Source organism: Ursus maritimus, unplaced genomic scaffold (assembly GCF_017311325.1).
Source record: "Ursus maritimus isolate PB19 unplaced genomic scaffold, ASM1731132v1 scaffold_15, whole genome shotgun sequence".
Taxonomy (NCBI): domain Eukaryota; kingdom Metazoa; phylum Chordata; class Mammalia; order Carnivora; family Ursidae; genus Ursus; species Ursus maritimus.
In genome coordinates this window covers 32,260,189-32,282,397 of record NW_024423897.1, presented here as the reverse complement: position 1 = coordinate 32,282,397, position 22,209 = coordinate 32,260,189, and the positions used below count along the sequence as shown (strand labels likewise).

The 22,209-nt window shown below is 43.0% G+C and overlaps 1 protein-coding gene across 1 annotated transcript; it reads left to right on the top strand.

The window, feature by feature from the left end:
• The first annotated feature begins 1,608 nt into the window (after window positions 1-1,608).
• Window positions 1,609-14,542, top strand: PTGER4 (prostaglandin E receptor 4). The gene is made up of 3 exons (XM_008692608.2): window positions 1,609-1,745; window positions 2,205-3,126; window positions 12,611-14,542. Exons 2-3 carry the CDS (start codon window positions 2,248-2,250, stop codon window positions 13,199-13,201), a joined length of 1,470 nt encoding a protein of 489 aa, XP_008690830.2. The 5' UTR covers window positions 1,609-1,745; window positions 2,205-2,247; the 3' UTR covers window positions 13,202-14,542.
• The last annotated feature ends 7,667 nt before the right edge of the window (window positions 14,543-22,209 follow it).

Genomic DNA, 22,209 nt, shown 5'->3' with positions numbered 1-22,209 from the left:
CACTGTTCCCAGCACCAAATAAGTCAAACTGTTATTTAAAGAAAAAAGGTAGAACAATGAGGCGGTTCCAAGAGTTAATCATGGAGATAATGACTGTCGAATTCCTTCACTGGAAAAACTTTCAAATCCCCGTCGCACCCTCCATCTGCCAGCCGTTCAAAGGATTCGTGGTGAAAAGTGTCCAACATGAACACAACAGGGCCAAGGCTCGAAGCTCAGACTGCCGTTCTTACTGGGAGGGGCAGTTCCCGGGAGGAGGAGAAAGATCTCCGGTGTTACACAGCCCTCCCACCCTAACTCTCCCACGTGGTACCTGCGGGTCACTTGTCTCCACAGCCGTAGGGTTCCGCCACCAGGGTGGAGAGAGGCTGTGGTTCCGTCTCTCTCTCACTCTGTTGTTGGGGTTTTTTTGGTTTTTTTTTTTGCCCGGGGATGCCCAACGGAGCGAAGCCCACATCCTGGGCACTGCCAACCAACTACTTTCCTGGATGGACTGTAATTACTTTCGGAGGATAGATTCTTCGTTGTTTCCCCTGCCCAAGCCTGGCACGCGCCCGCCCATCCACGCGCCCCGTCGGGTGCGCTCTCCCGACTTCGAACCCAGGGCCGCGCGCGCGCACGCACCGCACTACCCCGCTGTACCTCTCCCGGGGCCCCGCGCGGGCGCGCACACACACACCTGGGCCGCTGTAAGGTGGAGTTCTAAAGCAGTCGACCTCCTTTCCCAGCACCCAGATGTTGAGATCCACGTGCAGAAGGTGCGAGAAATAGCTCACTCGGGGCGGGAGGCAATGGAGCAGAAGAGATGCTGGTTTCAGAGTTAGTCCCCTGTGGAAGCCGAGCTCGCAGTGGATAAGAGGGTTCCTGGGAGAGCACCACGTCTTCCCTGGGTCCCCGCCGACGGCGGCACTCGGCACCCTAGCCTGAGGCGCGCGCGCATGTCTTCGCGACCCCAGCCCCGAGGAGGCGGGGCCAGCCGCGGGGAGCCGGCCTCGCGCGCAGCTCGGAACCCCGCCTCCAGCCCGGCGCGCGGCCTCGCGGCGCAGAGGACGGAGGACACGCCCCGCCCCCTTCCCGGCCGGCCAATGGACGCCCGGGCCGCGCACTGTGTGTCCCGCCTCCTCCAGGGAAACTTGGAGCAGGAGAAAAGTTTGTACAGAGGCTGGAAGGGCGAGAGCGGAGCTCGGAACCCGGCAGCCAAGAAAAAGAAGATGAAAGATCCCAGGTCAGAGCCTCAGGCCGAGTGGACCTCAAACAGCCCTCGGGGCGTCGGAAGCAGCCTCCGTGGCAACCGCCAGCCCCGATAGCCGCCCGTGCTGCCCAGGGCTGAGGAGGAGGGCGGCCTGAACCCGGGACTGAGGCTCCGTGCCACCTGCGCGCGCGGCCCCACACCTGCGCGCTGTCCGCCCAGGGACCGGACCTGCGGGCTCCTCAAACTTTGGTCCCGTCTTTGAAGGTACGGGAAAAAAAGAAGAAGAAGAAGAAGGAAGGAAGGAAGGAATCCAAGATCAGATTGCAGTGACCCATCCCGCTACCCTTCTGGTTCTCCCGAGTTTTTGAAAGCTTGCCATTCTGACCCCAGTTCCGGAAAATTGGCAGCCACCGAGACCCGGCTCTGAGAAGACAAAGGCTTGGCAAGCTCCACACTGAGCGGGCCGAGACTGAGGACAGGTTGGAGGCGTGTCGTGGACATCTGAGTCTTGACCCTGGGGCCTACGCGGCTGCCACGGCCGCGGCTACCACAGGTGAGATGAGGGTTTGGGGGCACGGGCCGAGAGCGGTGGGCGGGCGCTCCTCGAGCGGAGCCCGGGAGGAGCGAGCGCGCTTTCCAAATTGCCTTCCGTAACTTGTTTTCGATGAGGATTTTATTGACTCAGAATCTGTCGGGAATAAGAGCGAACCACTCACTCATCCCTAGAGATAGGTCTTGTTCATCTTGGCAGTGGAGAGAGTTGGGCTGGGGAGGAGGAGAGAATGGCAGTATCAACTGACAAATACTAATGGCAGTAGAGTGGTGCTTCTGGTAGGACGTATCCGGAGCCTGGCGATTTCGGTAGCCGAAGTTGGTAAGTGGCTACAATCCACGATGCGGGATCCAGTTGTTCCTCTTGTCTCATCAGCATATTGTTTTTTGGGCGCGGGTCTGACACCTTGCAAGGAGTAATTTCCGCTCACCGCGCCTTTGTCTCCCCTATCACCCCCAGACCCAGCCTCGAACTCCAAGACTGCGTACCGAGGGCCCCCATCATGTCCACTCCCGGGGTCAATGCGTCCGCCTCCTCTACCCCCGACCGTCCGAACAGCCCGGTGACCATCCCGGCGGTGATGTTCATCTTCGGGGTCGTGGGCAACCTGGTGGCCATTGTGGTGCTGTGCAAGTCGCGCAAGGAGCAGAAGGAGACGACCTTCTATACGTTGGTATGCGGACTGGCCGTCACCGATCTGCTGGGCACGTTGCTGGTGAGTCCAGTGACCATCGCCACGTACATGAAGGGTCAGTGGCCCGGAGGCGAAGCACTCTGCGAGTACAGCACCTTCATCCTGCTCTTCTTCAGCCTGTCCGGCCTCAGCATCATCTGTGCCATGAGTATCGAGCGCTACCTGGCCATCAACCACGCCTACTTCTACAGCCACTACGTGGACAAGCGGCTGGCCGGCCTCACGCTCGTCGCGGTCTATGCGTCCAACGTGCTCTTCTGCGCGCTGCCCAACATGGGCCTGGGCAGCTCGCGGCTGCAGTACCCGGACACCTGGTGCTTCATTGACTGGACCACCAACGTGACGGCGCACGCCGCCTTCTCCTACATGTACGCCGGCTTCAGCTCCTTCCTCATTCTCGCCACCGTGCTGTGCAACGTGCTGGTGTGCGGTGCGCTGCTCCGCATGCACCGCCAGTTCATGCGCCGCACCTCGCTGGGCACCGAGCAGCACCACGCGGCGGGACCGGTCGCGGTGCCCTGGGCCCCCTGCCGGAGCAACCCGACCGCCGCCTCCCCCGCCCTGCCGCGCCTCAGCGACTTTCGCCGCCGCCGGAGTTTCCGCGGAATAGCGGGAGCCGAGATCCAGATGGTCATTTTACTCATCGCCACCTCCCTGGTGGTGCTCATCTGCTCCATCCCGCTCGTGGTGAGTGGCCGGGAATGGGCCCTTCTGGGCCCTTTCGCACATCCACCTTCCTCCTCCGTCTACCGCTTCCTCTTTTCCCTCTCTTGCCTTGACAGTGAACTTGTCCTGCAGGTCGCGGCTGGGATTTCGACACTGCTCAGAGCAGGCCCGAGCTCCTCTTCAGCCGCATCCCTAATGAGATGTAGCAGGTGCTTTTCTCCCAGGCCCCCCAAGTTTCTTTCTCCGAAAGCCTGGTTTCCTTTCTGTCCCGGGACAGCCCCTACCCCTTGCTGCCTGACATTGGCCTTGAGCCTTCCGGGAACACCTGCCACTCTGTCAGATGTGGAGGGGAAACCGCTGTAGTGTGACAGGTCCTCCACAGTGAACCGCAGAAGCCCGAAACCTGGGGGGTGGTGATCTCTTTGTTATACACCACTCCTTAGGGCACTGGGCGTTTGGTGCTTTGATTTATGCATGGGGTTTTTTTCTTTTGGTTTGTTTGTTTGTTTGGGTACATAATGTAGAAGTTCAGAGCTAGAGAGATTGGATGCATTTTGCTCTAGTCTGACGCCCTCACATGCCACAGGGCGTGACTTGCTTAAAATTATCTAACACAACTACACTGTCAGGCTAGATTCCCTGCTCTTTACCATGCTGTGCATTGCACATGTGGGTCACGGCTCCTACTAGGAACCAGAGTCGGGTTCCTTCATTCTTTCTTGGGACCAGTAAAGCCAGGTTTCTCAAGGGGCCTATGAAGGTCAGGCTGATGGACACGGGTTATTGAATTTGCATTCTCAACAACTGTGAGAGGTACAGTGCCATTCAAAAGAAAAGAAGCTTTAGAGATGTGATCTAGTTATTGCCCAGCCAAAACCCTGCAGCATGTGATGAACCTCAGACCCACCTGACTCCCAACCCTGTTCACATAATATTACATCATGTCTCACTCCTAGAACATTTCTAATTTTGGCCTTCGTACAGTGTGCGCATTTGAGTTTTGGCACACTTCACTTTTAGGACACCGCCTTCTTTAAGATTGCCTTTGGATTAGCTTTTAAAATGTTATAAGCAGAAAGGTTGAAAACGCACCTAGTTCTCTACTTTCCTGTCATTAAACCAGAATGCACCAGAAACTGATGGGCTAATGTGCATAACACCTTCTCTAGAGTTTCTCTGGAAAGCAACAGGTTCTGTTTTTCCATCTTTCAAAACACTGCATTTCTAGAAATTCTAAACTACCAACTCAAAAAGAGAAGACTTTTCTTTCTTCTGCTGATTGGAAACGAGAGAAAATAATGTAACGAGATATTCTTCTTTCTTCTCTTATTAATACGGTCCAGGGATCTTCCATATAAAAATATTATATCTCTGATAAAAGTGAGTGTAAATGAAGGGAACTTAGATGTGGCTGAGAGCCAGCGTACAGTAGCTTCTTGACAATTTGTATAAACAGAAATAAATATAATTGGCCAGAAGGGCCTTTAAACCATTCCAGGACCCAATATAATTTACCAAGTTAAGTCACACTTGAGCCACATAAATATATTTTACTGTCTGTAATGGCAACTCAGAATACAGTGAGATTTTTGGAAGAAACAACCCTGCTCCTGCTAGGGCTCCCTTTTCTGGCCGCTGCCTTAAGTTTTACAGAACAGTAAATGACAAAGTGAGGGGCTGTTACGTACAGAAGAACATCCACATTAAGGAACTGAGGAATTAGAGCTAGAAGTTTAGCAACATGCACATACTTCTAAAATATGAAGGTAAGCCTGTGAAGCTGTTGATGATTGCCCAGGGACAGATGAATTGTTTTCTTGGAGCATCTAGAGAGGCATGAAGAACTTCATTCATTTTATGGGCTGAAGTGGACCTGCCCCTGTGGTATGGGGCAATTTATCACAAAGCCTTTGAGGTTATCTGAGAAGCTAGAGGCAAGAAACTACAGGAGCTATCCTTGTAGTCTGCAAAGTAGCCACATTTTAACTAACAAACACTATCCACTATTATAGAAAGTCAGTAACGTGCAGTAGATACTAAGTAATTTTACTCTGAAAATTGAAACTGGCTCAGCTAAGAAGTAATCATATAGTGAAGTACTCATATGCCTTTGTAAGTAATAACGAATCATACAAGTAATAGTAGTTTCAGTGTTTAGCCTTTAGTTTTGGCTACCGAACTCTAGTTTCAGAATCAGTTTAGTTGTAAATTAATGATAAGCAATGAGGTCATTATACTACCCACCCACCCACAGTTCAGCTGTTACTGAAAGAATTAAAAGGGGAATTTACCCATAACTAGAGTCTTCCTTGGCTTACTTTTACAACTTTGTCTTTTCATGTTTCTCATATTCAGATTGTAATTTAAGTTTAAGGTTTCTGAACTCGGACATTTAAAGCAGTCGGAGCTATCTTCAGTTCCAAGGAAACTAATGAAGCACCTTTTTTTACCTTTATCAAATCAAGTTGGTTGCTAATCCTATTTGAGGAAAATCAAACCCTTCAAAACACTTAAAATGCTTCGGAAAGGCTAATAGAGCAAATAGAGTTTACTTGGAGTTTCAGAAAGCTTGACACAGTGTATAAGGTTAGCAAACAGCCAAATTTTGTCTTTTGGACACCAGGGAAGAAAAACTACAGTGGCTCTTAGAGGGTACCTGATACTGAGTTTCATAGAAAAAAGTAAATTTTAATTTGTTATCCAAAACACGTGTCTTATAAATAGAGCTTGGAATCGAAATTTGAGAAAGCTTGGGAAATTAATCGTGGATTTAAGAGACTGCTAAGCTTGAGAAATTTTCTAAAATGAGTCATAATCAATGAACAGAGAAGGTGTAAGTACATTTGACAAGGAACATTACATGACAAGACTTTGTGGGAAGGTGGTTCTTGTCATTTTGCCTATTCTTCTATTTAAAATAAGTTTCTGGTTTTTTTAAACACAGAAAAAGCTGAAGAAAAGAAAGTCTACGCTTAAGATAAATAAAAGGGAATGAATTCTTCAGAAATATGCAAGCAAGACAGTCTCCTAAGGTCCCACTGTGAAATACTGGAGCTAGATCAACTTCTGGTGGCCAATTTTGCAGTTACTAATGTCGAGATAACAATTAAAATCAAATCTTTCGCCTCAGGACTGAACAGTTAACACTGTAGGATTTGAAAAGGCATTTTCCCCCTTGTATAAGCAAGCTGAGGCCATATTCACTGCTTACTTCCTTCTCTTATTTTCTTTCTTCTTACTCGGAAGTAACAAGGATTCATCTCTGTTAGGGGTAGAATGGCCAGTTCGATTCATCTTCTGCCTTGGACAAGTAAAATACTGATCTTTAGGAAAATAGCTTCCTGTGAGTGTTTATTTGGCTGTGTACTATAAGCCAGTTGTCTCTATAAAGCCTGCACCAGCATTCGATCGAGAAAGATTTATTAGAGCAGAAGAAAACTGTGGAAATAGACTTTTGTTTACTGGAGGCAAACTGGAAGTGGAGTCACAGGACAGCTGATGGGATTTCAGACGAGCGCAAATCACAGTTAAAGGCATAAGAGTAATGCCATAAATTCAAGTACTCTTACAGCAGAACCTGAAAGATTTGATTGTTTTTCAATTAAACTTGGCTAAGTTAAAAAAAGAGCAGTTCGTGAAAGCTGTGTTTTTCTCATAAGCATGGGATTCCAGACCCAGTTAGTGGTAGAACCTTGAACACTGCCGAGCAGCACGTGAAAGGAAGGTATTCCCACATCCAGCATCTCATCTGAATCGTGAAGAAAGCAGGGCTAGCCAATGTTTTCGCTCGCCCCTCAGTCTGGTCAATGGCACATGAGGAATTCCTGTCCTTCTGCAACTTGCTGGGGGGCTGGGGGGAGTCCCAGTCTCGTGGACTTTCACCATGCTTTGCTGACCTGTGAAGGCTCGTTTTATGGAACGTCTACTAACAAGATTTTCTTTTAATCTCCCATTAGAATATTGAAAGTTCGAGTAAACACACACACACAAAACAACTACAGAAATATATTTTCAATGTAGAGCCTGCCGTGTAGAGATCAAGTAATTTGCCTGCAGTAAATAAATGGCTAGTTAGTGACCCAGGAGGAAGGAGAATGGAGCCACACAGGCAAGAACTCTTTCCACTCTCCTTTACTTAAGGATTTTTTTTTTTTTTTTTTTTTTTTGGTCATAAAAAAAAGTGGGAAGAATTTCTAGTAACAGCTGTGTCAATTTTGGATTCTTCACAGGGCAGTTAGATAACTGAGCACACACAGATAATTCCATTTATGTTCTTGGAACAGAACACATAGCACACACAAATCCCGCTCTAGGATCTTGTCATTTATTGGAAAGCATTTGTACTTTGACAGTCAGTGGCTAAAATCAGTCTCCTCCAAATTTCAACATGCTTTTTTCAATTAGATGTTCCCTGCTAACAGGTTTTTCTTACATAGGAAGTACATGGTTTTTGGTACCAAATCCTTTCACTACACCCCAAAGCTACTTCTAAACTGTGGTTTTGAAATTATTCCTATATTCCCCAGGAGCCAAACTTCCATGTGTGGGTTACCAAGAAAGCAAGGGCCACAGACATTTACGTTATGTGCCAGGCATTGTACGAAGCACTTCTGTCATCTGCTCGTTAATTAGCAGGAGCAGAGCCAGGATCTGAACAGAGGTTAGTTTGATTCAGAGATGCTCCTCTACAACATACAGCCTACCTTACGGCTCTCCTGTCCTCACACCTGGTTTTGAATGTATCCTATTTTCTCCAAGTTATGTTCCATTGCTCCTAAGTCCTACTTTCTAGCCATCTTCAAGCAGTTTAGAATATTGTAAGGTCTGCCAACGTTAAAGATAAACCACTTGCACATTATCTGCGGCTCCTAAAAAATAGATTCGCTTTTAAAATTGCAAGAGAGGATATATGTTGTTTGTATCCTGTGAAGTGTTTTAAGGTGTCTTCCCCCCCCCCCCCATGCAGAGGTTCTGTTTTATCAGGAGCACACTCTTCCAACACTGAAAACTGCCTGAACATGTTTATTTGTGAAGCATACAAGGCCTGTTGGACAGGAATTCCAGAAAAGTGCTTTCACCTCCCCACATGACATTGAAGTACTGCTGTGGATGTTCCCATCTTAATCTGGAGTCTCCCCTGCTTTGGAGAGAGCAAACCAAGTAGCCTTTGAAGTGGGGCAGAGATTGCTAGACTTAAAAACATTATGGAGTGCATGGAGCTTTTGTTCGTTTTTGTCTTTTTCTCCACCTCAAGTCAATCTCCAGTGAGACCTGCTACAAAGGAAAACTGGTTTGTCTTGATTTTTTTTTTCCAAACAATTTGACCAACTTTTGAGAATGCTTTTATCTGAACTTGAAATGTTGCTTTTCATACTCATCTTTATTGCTACCCTGTGGGCTCCTCTTTGCTAAAATGACATTAAATAACCGGGCTCAGCGGCTTATATTAATTGTAAGCTTACACACACACACACACACACACACACACACACACCCATGGAACTCTAAAATAGGGCTTCCTTCATTTCCTTGGACATGAGTCAAAATCAACTAGGGCTGTGGACGAAGTGAGACACAGATTGATGTGATGCTTTCCTTGCTTCTCGTCACCTTTGATTACGAAAGCCCAATTATTAATTTTTTTTACAACACTCTGGCTTTTCTAAAACATCACAGAAATTTTAAAATAAAATGCTAACTCCTAATACGTTCCTGTAAATGGTTACAAATTTCGTTCCTTTTATATCCATTTCAACCATTCAAAAATTTTCCTCCTTTCAGAACTAACCCTGTTTCCTTTGAGGTAGGGGTGGGAGAGGCAACCATCAACAAAAGATTTCAACGTTAAAAATCTCAGAAATGCGAAGTTCAGAGTTAACCAAGGTTCTGTTCTGAGAGAGGGTCTTAGAGATGGCTGTGCAAACGGCTGCTTAGGGAGAAACTCCCGGGTGGACCAACATCGCCACCTAGAGGCTGCAAGTCTCAAGTTCTCACGGACCCTGCCTAGGTTTTTTCACTAAAGGCTGTGCGCAGGGAAGGCCTGATACTAACAGATTTAGGTTCATTACTTCTTTTCACCCTTAGGAACACAGTATGTGATGTAATATATAAACCTCATGTTTTGTACCAATGATTCCATTGTCAGGAAATAATTCTTAAACAAAGCCAGCCAGCCTGTAGAACAGAAAAAGCAACATGGAATTCATCGGGAGACCTGGGGCCCAGAACAGAAACAGCCACCGACAGGTGGGCTTGATAAGTTCCTCAAAACCTTCAGGTCTTGGTAACACTTCATCTGAGAAAAGGCCCGTAGAGCTGAGGGCATCTCTCAGTGCCCAAACAGCTCAGTGCCTCAATAAAGATTATGGTAAGAAGCAGCCAAAATGCTTTGTTTCACTAGTTTTTTATTTGTCTTGTTAGTATCACTTATCCAAGCACAGTTTCTGAAAGTCTTTTAAGACACCATATACTTCTGTTTATTCTTGTTCACTTTTGATTTAGCTATCTTCCAGAGATCAAGGTATTAATTTCATGCTAGGGAGAGCCATTTGACCATTTTATTTTATTCTGTGAGATTTACAGGACCATTATCCCTTATCCAAAACATTTAGGGCCAGATGTGTTTTAGAATTCAGAATTTCTTGGCTTTTAAAAAACCAATTTAGTAATATACTGTATAATATGTAATTGGGACAATTTCTCTGAAGCAAAACACAGGAATACGTATACTCAGTAGAATAAACTATAAATAGCCTCATGGTCTAGTTCAGTTCGGGTTTTACTGCCGAAATAAGTTTAGGTCAGGTTTTGCAACCAAAAAAAACAAAACAAAACAAAAAAAAAGAATAACAACAAAATAACCGCAAGTGAAAAACAATAATTTCTTAGAAAAGGACTACGGACCTGTAGCTGATCAAAGTCTGAATTCCTGCTAAGGAAGAAACAGAAATATGGTTACACCTCACTGATCTAGCTTCATCTAGAAACAAGTTTCTCATGAGTTGAGTTTCGCAGATTAATGCAGTTTATTTCCTTAAGCATTTTAAACTTATTTTATCTAAACTGTTATAAATCTTTCGAAAATATCCCTTTTCTTGCTTTCATGGTGATTGATACATCATGAATATTAATTATTATACTGTATGGTAAAGTAGCAATGTCCTCAAGTCTTGTTAGAGATATCTGCCCCTAGTTAAATCGCTCCAGCCCTGCTTTTGTGAGTTCTTTCTCTTTTTTATGGTTTTTATGCATCCTCCTTGGCTGAGACTCCCCTTACTTCTCCCTAACTTCACATAACTACTAAAGTCAAGTAATAATTATTAAATAATTGCTAAAGACAGAGGTCAATGATCTTAAAACCACTTTTTATGTGAGGTGAGAGTTTTATATAAAAGATTCTAGTGGAAATAGAAGTACAGTTCATACAATAATACTCTTAAGAGTAAATTTAAAATTGTACATTTAGCAAGTGCTTTTTCCTTTAAGGAATAAAATGTAGTTATCCTTAAGTTTACATAAATTCAAGCACTCTTCATTAAATCATTTGAAGTTCCCAGAAGTTGGCATATTATTTCATTCTTCCCGTGACTTTACACATGGAATTACCTCTATTTGAAATGCTATGTCCTTCCTTCTAAATTTAGCAAATTCCCCCTCATCCATCAAAAACCCCAGGCAAGCTCCCTCCTCCCACAGGCTCTGACGCCCTCCCATCCTCATCTGGATTAGGCCCCCATCTATTCTTCTCTCCTTTCATTTAATCACCCTGCAGTCACAGCTGGTTTTCCTTCCTGTCTTCTGTGCTGTAGATTACTTACTTGCCTTCAAGAAGTTTGTGGTATTTAATGCAACTTTTTGTGGCCAGACTTATCGCAACGCCTAACACACAATACGTGCCTACTCTTCAGTGATTAAATGCATGAAAGAATATGAGTAACTAAGTGATAATAAGAGCAAAATTTGTGAACTGCCAAAAATAAGACTCCCAAGTAGCAAACAGGTTGTTGGGGTCTCCTTGTGCTCCCTTCATTTATGCCTCCCCGTCCTGCAGTGGGCTGGCGGACGCGCCTTTTGCCGTAAATAGCTCAAACTGCAGTAGAACCAGTTGTCGTCCCTAATGGTCTGTGTGGAGGTGCTCTCAGCACTTGGCTGTTTGCTGGTTCAAATGCCGTATAGACACAAAGGAGGGACAGATGCTTTTTCTTTTTTTTTTTTTTTTTAAGATTTCATTTTTTTATTTGAGAAAGAGCACAAGCAGGGGGAGCAGCAGATGGAGGCAGAGAGAGAAGCAGGGACCTGCTGAGCGGAGAGCCTGATGTGGGGCTCGGACCCTGGGATCATGACCTGAGCCAAAGGCAGACACTGAACCAAAACCGCCTGAGCCACCCAGGCGCCCCAGGAAGGACTACTCTGACAGGAGTTTCAGGAAGGATTCACCGCGAGGCAGCTGTTGAGCAAAACTATAGTTTGCAAGCAGCAGGGAGCCACTGAAGGGTTAGCAACGGAGTCGCACAGTCAGATCTGCTTTCCAGACAGAACCCTCTGGTGGCGGTTTGGAGGGTGGATTGGAGAGGAGAGGAATTGGAGGTAGTGAAAACTACTCCAGTGGCTGTTGCAATAATCCAGGTGAAAAATGCAGTGCGAGGGAAAAGATTGGAAGGGGTGTTTGAAGGAAGGCTTGGTAACACTAGAAGAGTATTATAACTGGGGAACAGACTCCATAGAGAAAATACAAACTATTCTCTGGTCATTCTGGATGATAGGAGATTCAGATAGCGGTTTAAAAGTTTCCAGTGTATTCTTACTGGACTCTATAATAAAGGCATCTCTGGACATTTCTGTGATGATTGGATGGTTAGCTGACTTACAAAATGAGTTTCATTTACATATATAAAAAGGCAATTGGAGGGACGCATGGGTGGCTTAGCCGGTTAAGCGTCTGCCTTCAGCTCAAGTCATGATCCCAGGGTTCTGGGATGGAAGCCCTGCATCAGGCTCCCTGCTCAGCAGGGAGTCTGCTTCTCCCTCTGCCTGTCGCTCCCCCTCCTTGTGCTCTCTCTCTCTCTGGCAAATAAAGAAAATCTTTTTTAAAAAATTAATAAAGTTAAAAAATTAAAAAGCAACTGGAATAAGGGAAATCAATGGCTGTGGGAGGGGGATACGTCATTTGAATTGCAAAAACTTAAAAGCACTCACAGAAATGAAGTTAATGTTTCTCAAGGACACCTTATGCGTGTGTGGCCTGTATATACACTGCTTTTGTGTATACCATCTTTGATCGAAGGAAGATAGTCATGAGATAGTTACAGAAATATTAAAATCACACTAACTCAAATGATTGCACAATTACCGGTTTTTCTGAGGCTTATTGTGGAAGCTGCTCTTTCTTGGCACTTATTAATAGAAAGGAGGGCAGCTAGCTAATGTTACTAGGTTAGACACTGATGCAAATATTTCCCCAGCTGACTAAGGACAAAATCTAAATGTGGGCATCTCATTTATGCAGGTTCGGGTGTTCGTCAACCAGTTATATCAGCCACGTTTGGTGCAAGAAATCAGCAAGAACCCAGACTTGCAGGCCATCCGAATTGCTGCTGTGAACCCCATCCTGGACCCCTGGATCTATATCCTTCTGCGGAAGACCGTGCTCAGCAAAGCGATAGAGAAGATCAAGTGCCTCTTCTGCCGCATCGGCGGGTCCCGCAGAGACCGTTCAGGACAGCACTGCTCAGACAGCAGGAGGACATCTTCCGCCATGTCTGGCCACTCTCGCTCCTTCCTCTCGCGAGAGCTGAAGGAAATCAGCAGCACATCTCAGACCCTCCTTTACATGCCGGACCTCAGTGAAAATGGTCTTGCAGGCAGGAATCTGCTTCCGGGTGTACCTGGCATGGGCCTGGCCCCGGCAGACACCACCTCCCTGAGGACTTTGCGAATATCAGAGACATCGGATTCCTCCCAAGGTCAGGATTCAGAGAGTGTGTTGCTGGTGGACGAGGTTACTGGGAGTAGCAGGTCTGGGCCTGCCCCCAAGGGGAACTCTCTGCAAGTCACATTTCCCAATGAAACACTGAACTTATCAGAAAAATGTATATAGTAGCTAAGGAAAGAAATACTGCACTGTTTCTGGAAGCATATAAAATCCTGTGCAATAGACACATAAATGAAGTGTTCCGCTGTGCTCAGAAGGGCTCTTTTGTCCTTCAGCTCACATTAAAGAACATCTGGGCTCTTTAGCACTTTCCATACAATCAAGTTATTCACAGGGGACCCGTGGTCTGAAGCACATTGGTTGTCACTTCACTATGACACAGGATTTCTGTCACCACTTGATGGCTGGGAAGATCTACCCTCAGTTTTTCTACTTGATAGGAGGATGGCGTAAGTTTTGCTATTTTCATAACATCCAGAGCTTTATATCTGGCATACAGCAGAAGGCCAGGTACAGAAGGGCTCTATTCCAATAAACTATGAGGACTATCTTGTGATTTAAGTGTCTCACTAAAGCATGAAATGTGAATTTTATTGTTGTACATATGATTTAAGGTATTTAAAGTATTTTCTTCTCTGTGAGAAGGTTTATTGTTAATACAAGGTATAATAAAATTATGGTAACCCCCCCCCTCCCTGTATAACCAGCTGAAGTTGCAGGTGTTAGATTTTTTTTCAAAAACAAGTTCAGGGTAAGGTGTGTAGAATACACAGTGAGATTCATAGCTATAAAAAAAAGATATAAATTTTTAAAAGAAAGAGTTTAGTATTATAAAAGGAATAAAGCAAAATAATATTTTAAGACATGAACATTATAGTCCAAAATATTAAAGTTCTTTCCAAGCTATGTGTAATACATAGTGAAAAATTTTTAGTGACGCTACATGTATTTATCCAGAAAACTGTGATTTTGGGAGGAGATAACCTGCTGGTAAATATTTTTTACTTCTGTCTGCACAAAATTTTTAAAATTTTAAAAAGTCTGAATAACCCATAACTGAAGTGTATAATATAAAGGAGTCTAAGCAACTTGTTTTCCCTCTTAAAGTGTTCATAGTTTTACTTTCCTAAGGAATGATCTAGAGTATCCTTTAAAATTTAAGAGGAAGGCAGACTGCACCATGAAGGTCTTTATTTTGAGATGTGGAAGTGTCACAGATGCCGTAAGAGTTTAACAACATAAGGAGTGCAGAACTTGGACACGTTAAGGGTAACCTAGCGGTTTTGTGTAACACCCAGTGATGCTGTACACATTTGAAGGACCTTTCTCAAGGAAATACTAAGCATGTTTTGTTGCTTAAAGTGTTTTTGTGAATTGCTTGGTTGTAATTAAATTCTGAGCCTGGTAGTGATATGGTGTTAAGAAGCAGTTGTACCAACTGAAATTATTTTGGAGATTATAATAAATAAATAAATAAATACACTCAGTCTGAGTTCCATATCCTCAGTTTTGGGAAACTTGTGTGATTTTTGTTTGTTTCAGGTCATCCTTTACATCCTTTTAAATTGGAATCTTTAAATTGCTTTATTTTGAAGTAATGTCAAATGTAGAAAAAAGTTCCAACAGTACGAAGCCTTGGAACCACTTAACAGAGAATGCTATTTAGAAACCAAGATCTGGGTATAAGGTGGACTCAAAATCACATTTGGATGGGTGGAGGAGAGTACGGGGGAGACGATGTTACACCCAACTTGTGGAGAACTGCAATGTGGAGAACCCAAATATTTATTACAGCTTGTGGCCCTTCCTACATGTAAATTCTTCGAATCAGTGCTTCTCAAACTTGATCATGCATCAGAGTCATCTGAAGAGCCTGTGAGAACAGTTTCTGATTCTGTAGGTCTGGGGTGTGTACATTTCTGAAAAGCTCCTAGGTGACTCTGATGGTACCTGTATGAGGACATACTCGGAGTAATCCTCAGGAGTGAGGTTGTGATTTGCCATTTGCAAGTTTTTAAAGATATTTTTGGATGATGTCAGAAAAATAGGACTGGCATCTTCACAGACCTGAAGGCACAGTGATTCTCAGCTGAGGTCAGGGTAGCTTAGAAAAGGAGCTTCTGGCCCAAGCCTGAGATGTTGTATTTCCCCATGCTAACCAAAGCCTAAGAAACAATGTTTTCAGAGAATATTTTACCCATGAAAGAGGCTTTTGTCCTTCTCCCATGTATATGGACAATGAGACAATCCTTAGATCTGTATATAAATGAAATATATATATTATACTACACATACTGTATGTCACCTATGTTTATGGAGGAAAAACAAAGCCTCGTTCACAAGTTAGCATTACTAATACTCAAAGCATAATCTCACTCATACTTCACTTCAGAGGTTCACCATCCAGAATATGGATTCTGGCTTATTCTTTTTTTAATTAAAATAAAATGTACGTATTATAAAGTTTGCCCCATATTTTACTATGTTCACAGAATGCAACCATCCCTGCTGATTCCTGAACACACTTATCCCAAAAAAAACACATGCCCATCTGCAGTCACTCCGCATTCTCCTCTCTCCCTAGCACCTGACAACCACTCTCTGGATTCTCCTATTCTGGACATAAATGGAATCATACAATATGTGCCCTTCAATATCAGGCTTTTCTCACTTAGAGTAATATTTTCAAGGTTCATCCATGTTGTAGCATGAATCAGTACTTCATTTCCTTTTTATGGCTGAATAATACTTCTGTATTTCCTTCTTTTTTTAATATTTCTGTATTTCTGATCGTAGCATTTGTATACAAGTTTTTATGTGAACATATATTTTCAATTCTCTATATACCTGAGAATAAAGTTGCTGGGGCATATGTTAACTATATGTTTAATTTTTTGAGGAACTGCCAAAAGGTTTTCCCAAGTGCCTGCACCATTTTACATTCCCACCGGCAATGTACAAGGGTTCTGATTTCTCCATATCCTCATCAATACTTTTTTTTCTCATCAATATTTCTTATCGCCTTTTTTGATTCTAGCCATCCTAATAGATATGAAGTGGTACCTCACAGTGATTTCGATTTGCATTTCCCTAGTGACTAATGATGTTGAGAACCTTTGCACATGCTTACTGACCATTTGTATATCTTCTTTAGAGAAATGTCTATTCAAATCCTTTGAGCATTTTTAAATTGGGTTCTATGTCCATATTAGTTTGCTAGGGTTACTGTAACAAAATACCACATACTGCGTGGCTTCAAGCAGACATTTATTTTCTCACAGTTCTGGAGGCTGGAGGTCCAAGATCAAGGTGCTGGCAGGCTTGGCTTATCCTAAGGCCTTTCTCCTTGCCTTGGAATGGCCATTTTCTTGCTGTGCTGTCACATGGCCTTCTCTCTGTATACCTGCTTCCCTGATGTCTCTTTTCTTATAAGGACAGTAGTCATAATGGATTAGGGCCCACCCTTATGACCTTGTTTGACCTGAATTATCTCCTTGAAGGCCCTACCTCCCAATACAGTTACATGGGGCCAGGGAGAGGGTTTCACCATCTGAATTTCAAGGAGACACAATTCAGTCCATGACAATGTCTTCTGATTGTTGAGTCTGGCTTATTAAAAGAACAGCCAAGGAAGAAAAACTTCAGCATTGTTCGTCATCGTTCCACATCTATTTATAAAACTTACTAGCTATGTGATGTGAAGATAGTTTCTTGTGGGAAACTTGTTCCTGAACATTTAGAACTTCAAACTTTCTATGCAAGAAAATTTTTATTGTCTAACTGGCTGGTATTAAACTCAACCTGGTCCCAATGAAATATAACAGAGAGAAAGATAATCTTAACTCTATCTCATGATCTTTAAGACAATCTAACCAACACGTCAAGTGTGTTAGGAAGGATGGTGAGACTGGTACAGCTATAAAGTGGTACTTTGATGAGAAGACCATAGAATACAAAAGTCCCTTCCCAAAGTACAGCCGCCCTCTCCATGGTTTCTTATCGATGTCACAAACACAAAGGCCCATGGGAAAACCAAGGCACAGTAGTATTTACTGTTAGCTATGCCTTTGGCCTTAAATCTTAATGCAGAAATAGCCACATGAAACAAGACAGTCATTTTTCCTAAACTACAGGCATTTCCTACTTTCCCAAGGTTTGCCTTACACCACTTTGCTTTTACAAAAAGACCTACATTCATATGTTTTCACTAATCCAAAGAAATCCAAAGAAGAATCTTGCTTTTGCCACAGAAGGTGAAAAGCAAAAATAGCATTCAGCGTTGGTTTTGCATCGAGCCATTCTAGAGGCAGTGCAACCCTGAGCAACAGTAGCCCCCCAACTTCCTGCCCCAGAAACGACACTCAGCCTCTCGGCACCAAGCCACCAGGGCTTGAACTGTGTCTGTGAGCATCTGTGCTTTATCTGCAGTTCTTTCGTGCATTCGTTGGCAAAATGTGACCTAGGATATCAAAAAAGTCTGAGAGAGGTTATTTTGGGGGTTTGAGAAAGCTCAAGATTTTTTCCATATAAATTAATGGTCACTGCTTCTTCGCTTTACACCATTTCAACTTATGAAAGGTTCAGCAGCAATGCTCTCCTTCCAGATAGCAGTGAACCTGTCCTTATGATCGCTTGAGAAAAAAACACACCATGAAGTGCGCTCTCTTCCACCGCCCTCCCCACCACGTGCCTTTCCCACCGTGTGCCCTTCCCTGCACCTCCCATCCTGAGTCTGAGTCTGAGATGCTGCAGGTAAGATGGCAAGGCTCTCCAGATACACAAAGGAATGGAACCAGAGAGAAAGAGACTCAGAGCATTTGACCCTATTGTTTAGCATGGAGCTGTCCTGGGGCATACCTGGGGCTTCAGGCTGGAAGCACTTTGTAAACAAAGAAAGAAAGACAGTTGGGCCCCTTATTCTCGTATCAATATCAATGTGTCTACCATTCATTTGTTACCCTATCTTTACCTTCCTAGGTCATCCACCCCATTCTACAGCAAAGAGAACAGAAGAGTGAGCCAAATAGTCCTATGTCTGGAAAATATTTAACCATGGCAAGTCTGCACACTAAAATCTGAAAAATTAGGTCAGTATTTCTTTTTGAGAAGGGGTGAAACAAGATTCAATGCAAGGGAGAAGCAAAGAGAATTCCGAGAACCATGATGAAAGAGCTCAAGGCAACAGCTCTGTAGCAAGCCAGGAGGACGTGCATCACTGAGACAGGAGTGGGGCCGAAGAACCTAGGATCTCTCTAAGGTTTTAAAAAAAGATTGACAGATTATTTAATGTTTGGCAATATTGAGAGCAATACTACATTTCTATTAGACAGTGAAGGGGAAAATTAGTAATGTATATATGGAAAACTACAGAACAACTCTCTGAGCAACAAAGTACAAAAAAGGTAAACTAATAATATCCGAGGTGAGATTAACTATGTGTGATATAATTACATAGTCCTATTAAATAATGAATATAGATTGAAGCCAAAATGATAATCTTATTGGGAATGGAGGCAGAAGTGGTAAATAAATATATTGAGGGGAATGTAAGAGAGCTAAATCATATTCATCCATAATAAGAAATCAAGTTCACGGGGTCCCTGGGTGGCTCAGTCAGTTAAGCATCTGCCTTCAGCTCAGGTCATGATCCCAGGGTCCTGGGTTGGAGTCCCGCATCCGGCTCCCTGCTCGGCAGGGAGTCTGCCTCTCCCTCTCCCTCTGCCCTTTCCCCTGCTCCTTCTCTCTCTCTCTCTCTCTCTTTCTCGCTTCCTTTCTCAAGTAAAATACAATCTTTAAAAAAAAAAATCAGGTTCATGTCATAAATTTCTAAAAATGAATAAGCAGTGAAATCACAACTGTAGAGGCTGCTTTTAGGCCACAGGCTCAGGGATGGAAGCGAGCAAGGCACAAGGGCCCACAGTGACCACCAAGCTGACACCAACAGGCTCCTGAAGCCTTTAACCCTCACCGAGCTATGGGCTCCTTACAACCAGATGCAGTTCCTAAGATTACCAAAAAAGGGGAAGTTCCACACACACCCCGCTCCCCCTCACTCTGCCCAGCAACTGTGGCCCCTCCGCGCTGCCATCCAGCACAGTCTCTCCTTTGTGGTCCTGCTCCCTGCGCCCTGGCAGCGTTTTCAATAAACTTCTCTTTGGTGCTGCCTCAGGTGAATTCTTTCACTGCCCGAGCCACAGGTCTCCACCACAGGACACCCCACAAAAATGATACACACCAATCCTATCTGTAAAAATCTTATAGTCTGAAAACACCAAGTGTGTTTTCGAAACTCTCATATGCTGTTGGTGGGGAGTAAAATCGATATAACCATTTTGAAAAAATAAACTTGGCATTATCTTCTGAAATTCAGATGTACACACCACCGATATGAATAGTAAGTGTAGGGACTGAAACATATCAAATATGCCTCAATGTGTGACTTCATAACGATACCAAAACAAGACAAAATACCTCACTAGTCACCTTTGGAGGGCGCTAGGGAACAAATGTCTTATTTTGAAAAGTGCTAAGTAAAGGGAAAGAATAAAGCCTCCGCTAAATAGACTGCCTTTACTATATAAATTGTTTCCCAAGATCACAAAATAGTTGATATGGGGAAGTTTGGGTTTGTTTTAAGAGAAGTTTTCTAGCACAAAAAGACTAACAATTAACAACATTTTTTAGATGCTAATAAAATAACAGATCTAGGCAAAGATAGTCTATGGCTACTGATGCTATAAAGAGACAGCCAGAAATATCTGACTCCTGGTCTAAGCACCCAAAGCCACCTACGATGCATTCTTACCAAAAAACTGAACAATTCTGATCAATTTATAGGAAACGTAAAGAACATTAATGACATTAGGGGGCATGCGATAAATAAAACACAAAATGTAGAAAATTCTAAAGGACAAATGATTCAGTTCCTTGAAAAATAAATTGCAAGAAAAAAAAGGAAGGGGAACCTATATTATAAAAGATTAAGGGGGCGCCTGCGTGGCTCAGTTAGTCAAGCGTCTGCCTTCAGCTCAGGTCATGAGCTCAGGGTCCCGGGATCCAGCCCCATGTCAGGCTCCTCGCTCATCAAGGAGTCTGCTCTTCCATCTCCCTCTGCCCCTCTACCCCTCCACCTCACCCCCCTGCTCGTGTGTTCTCTCTCTCTCTCAAATAAATAAATACAATTCTTTTTAAAAATAAAAATAATAATTGGGGCACCTGGGTGGTGCAGTCATTAAGCGTCTGCCTTCGGCTCAGGGCGTGATCCCAGCGTTCTGGGATTGAGCCCCACATCAGGCTCCTCCGCTAGGAGCCTGCTTCTTCCTCTCCCACTCCCCCTGCTTGTGTTCCCTCTCTCGCTGGCTGACTCTGTCAAATAAATAAAATAAAATCTTTAAAAAAATAAAATAAAAATAAAAATAATAAATGAAGAGACGTATCAACAGATGCAATGAATGGACCTTTTTTTGGATCTTAATTTAATCAAACCATACTATCACTCAATGTGACATAACTGACAAGACCTACAATATGGCTGTTTTAAAACTGAATTTATAATTTAAAACCCTACCCAAAAGAAAACACTAGGCCTAGGTGACTTCACTTGTTAGTTCTATTAAACTATTACACTATTGAAATAAACACCAAATCTACAGAAACGCTATGAGAAAAGAGTAGGTGGAAATATTCAGCTTTTTTACAAATGAGCTGAGCATTATCCTGATTCAACAACTATAAGAGAACTACAGACCGATATTCTTCATGAACATAGACATAAAAATTCTAATAAAATATTATGAAATTGAATCAAGAAAGACCTAAAAAGGATAATCCAGCATGACTAAATAGGGTTTATCCCAGAAATGCAGTTGATTTGCCATTTGAAAAATATATGTAATTCATCATAGTAACAGGATAAAAGAAAACTTATAAGATCTTCTGAGAGATGCAGAAAATACATTTAACAAAATTGAATTGCCCGGGGACTTCCTCAATTCAATAAAGGACATGTATAAAAAAACTACAGGTGCCATCATACTTAATGGTGAAAGACCAAAAGATTATAAACGAGGCAAGAATTCCCACTTTCACCACTTCTATTTAACATTGTCCTGGAGGTTCTAGCCTGTGCAATAACACAAGAGATGGAAATAAAAGGCATATGGTATGAAAAGGAAGAAAAAAACTGTCTTTATTCATAAAGACTTATTATTATAGATAGAATATTGTAAGGAATCAACAAAAAGCTAATTCAACTAATAAATGAAGTATCAAGGTGGTAGGCTACAAGGTCAATACACAAAAAAATTGATTGTATTTCTATGTAATAGTATCAAATTGGAAAATAAAATTTTAAAAACATTCCTGTAATAGCATCAAAAAAAAGAAATATTTAGGGATAAACAACAAACATCTGGGCAAGACCTATTCACAGAAAACCAAGAAGCATCACTAAGAGAAATTAAAGACCTAAAACAATGACAGTTAAGCCATGAGCATGAATTCAAAGATATGATATTGTTAAGATGGTATTCTTCCTAAACTGGTTTGTAGATCCAATGTAATTCCAATCAAAATCCCAACAGACTTGTAGACAAGAGACAAGTTGATCCTAAAATATATATGGAAGGGCAAGAAAACAAAATTTAAAAAAAGAAAAAAAATGTATATGGAAGAGCAAAGAAACTAGAATAGCTAAACAATGGGGGGGGATAAAATTGGAAAAGCCACACTGATTTTTAAGACTATAAGTTTTAAGCCACAGTAATTAAGACCGTGCGGAATTGGTGTAAGAATGAATGAATGAATGAATGAATGAATGAATGAATGAAGATCAGTGTAGCAGAATACAGAACTCAGACCTGCAAAGACATGTAAACTGATTTTCAAGATGCTAAGGTATAGCAAAGGAAAGAACAGTTTTTTCAACAAATAATGCTTGAATAATTGGACAGCAAAAAAAATGAACCTCAGGGCACCTGGCTGACTCCGTCGGTAGAACATACAACTCTTCATCTCAGGGTTCTGAGTTTGAGCCCCACGTTGGGTGTGGAGATTATAAATAAATAATTTTTTAAATGAACCTTGACCTTTACCTTATACAACACATAAAAATTAATCCAAATGGATCACAGACCTAATTATAAAAAAGCTAAAACTATAAAACTTCCAAAGAA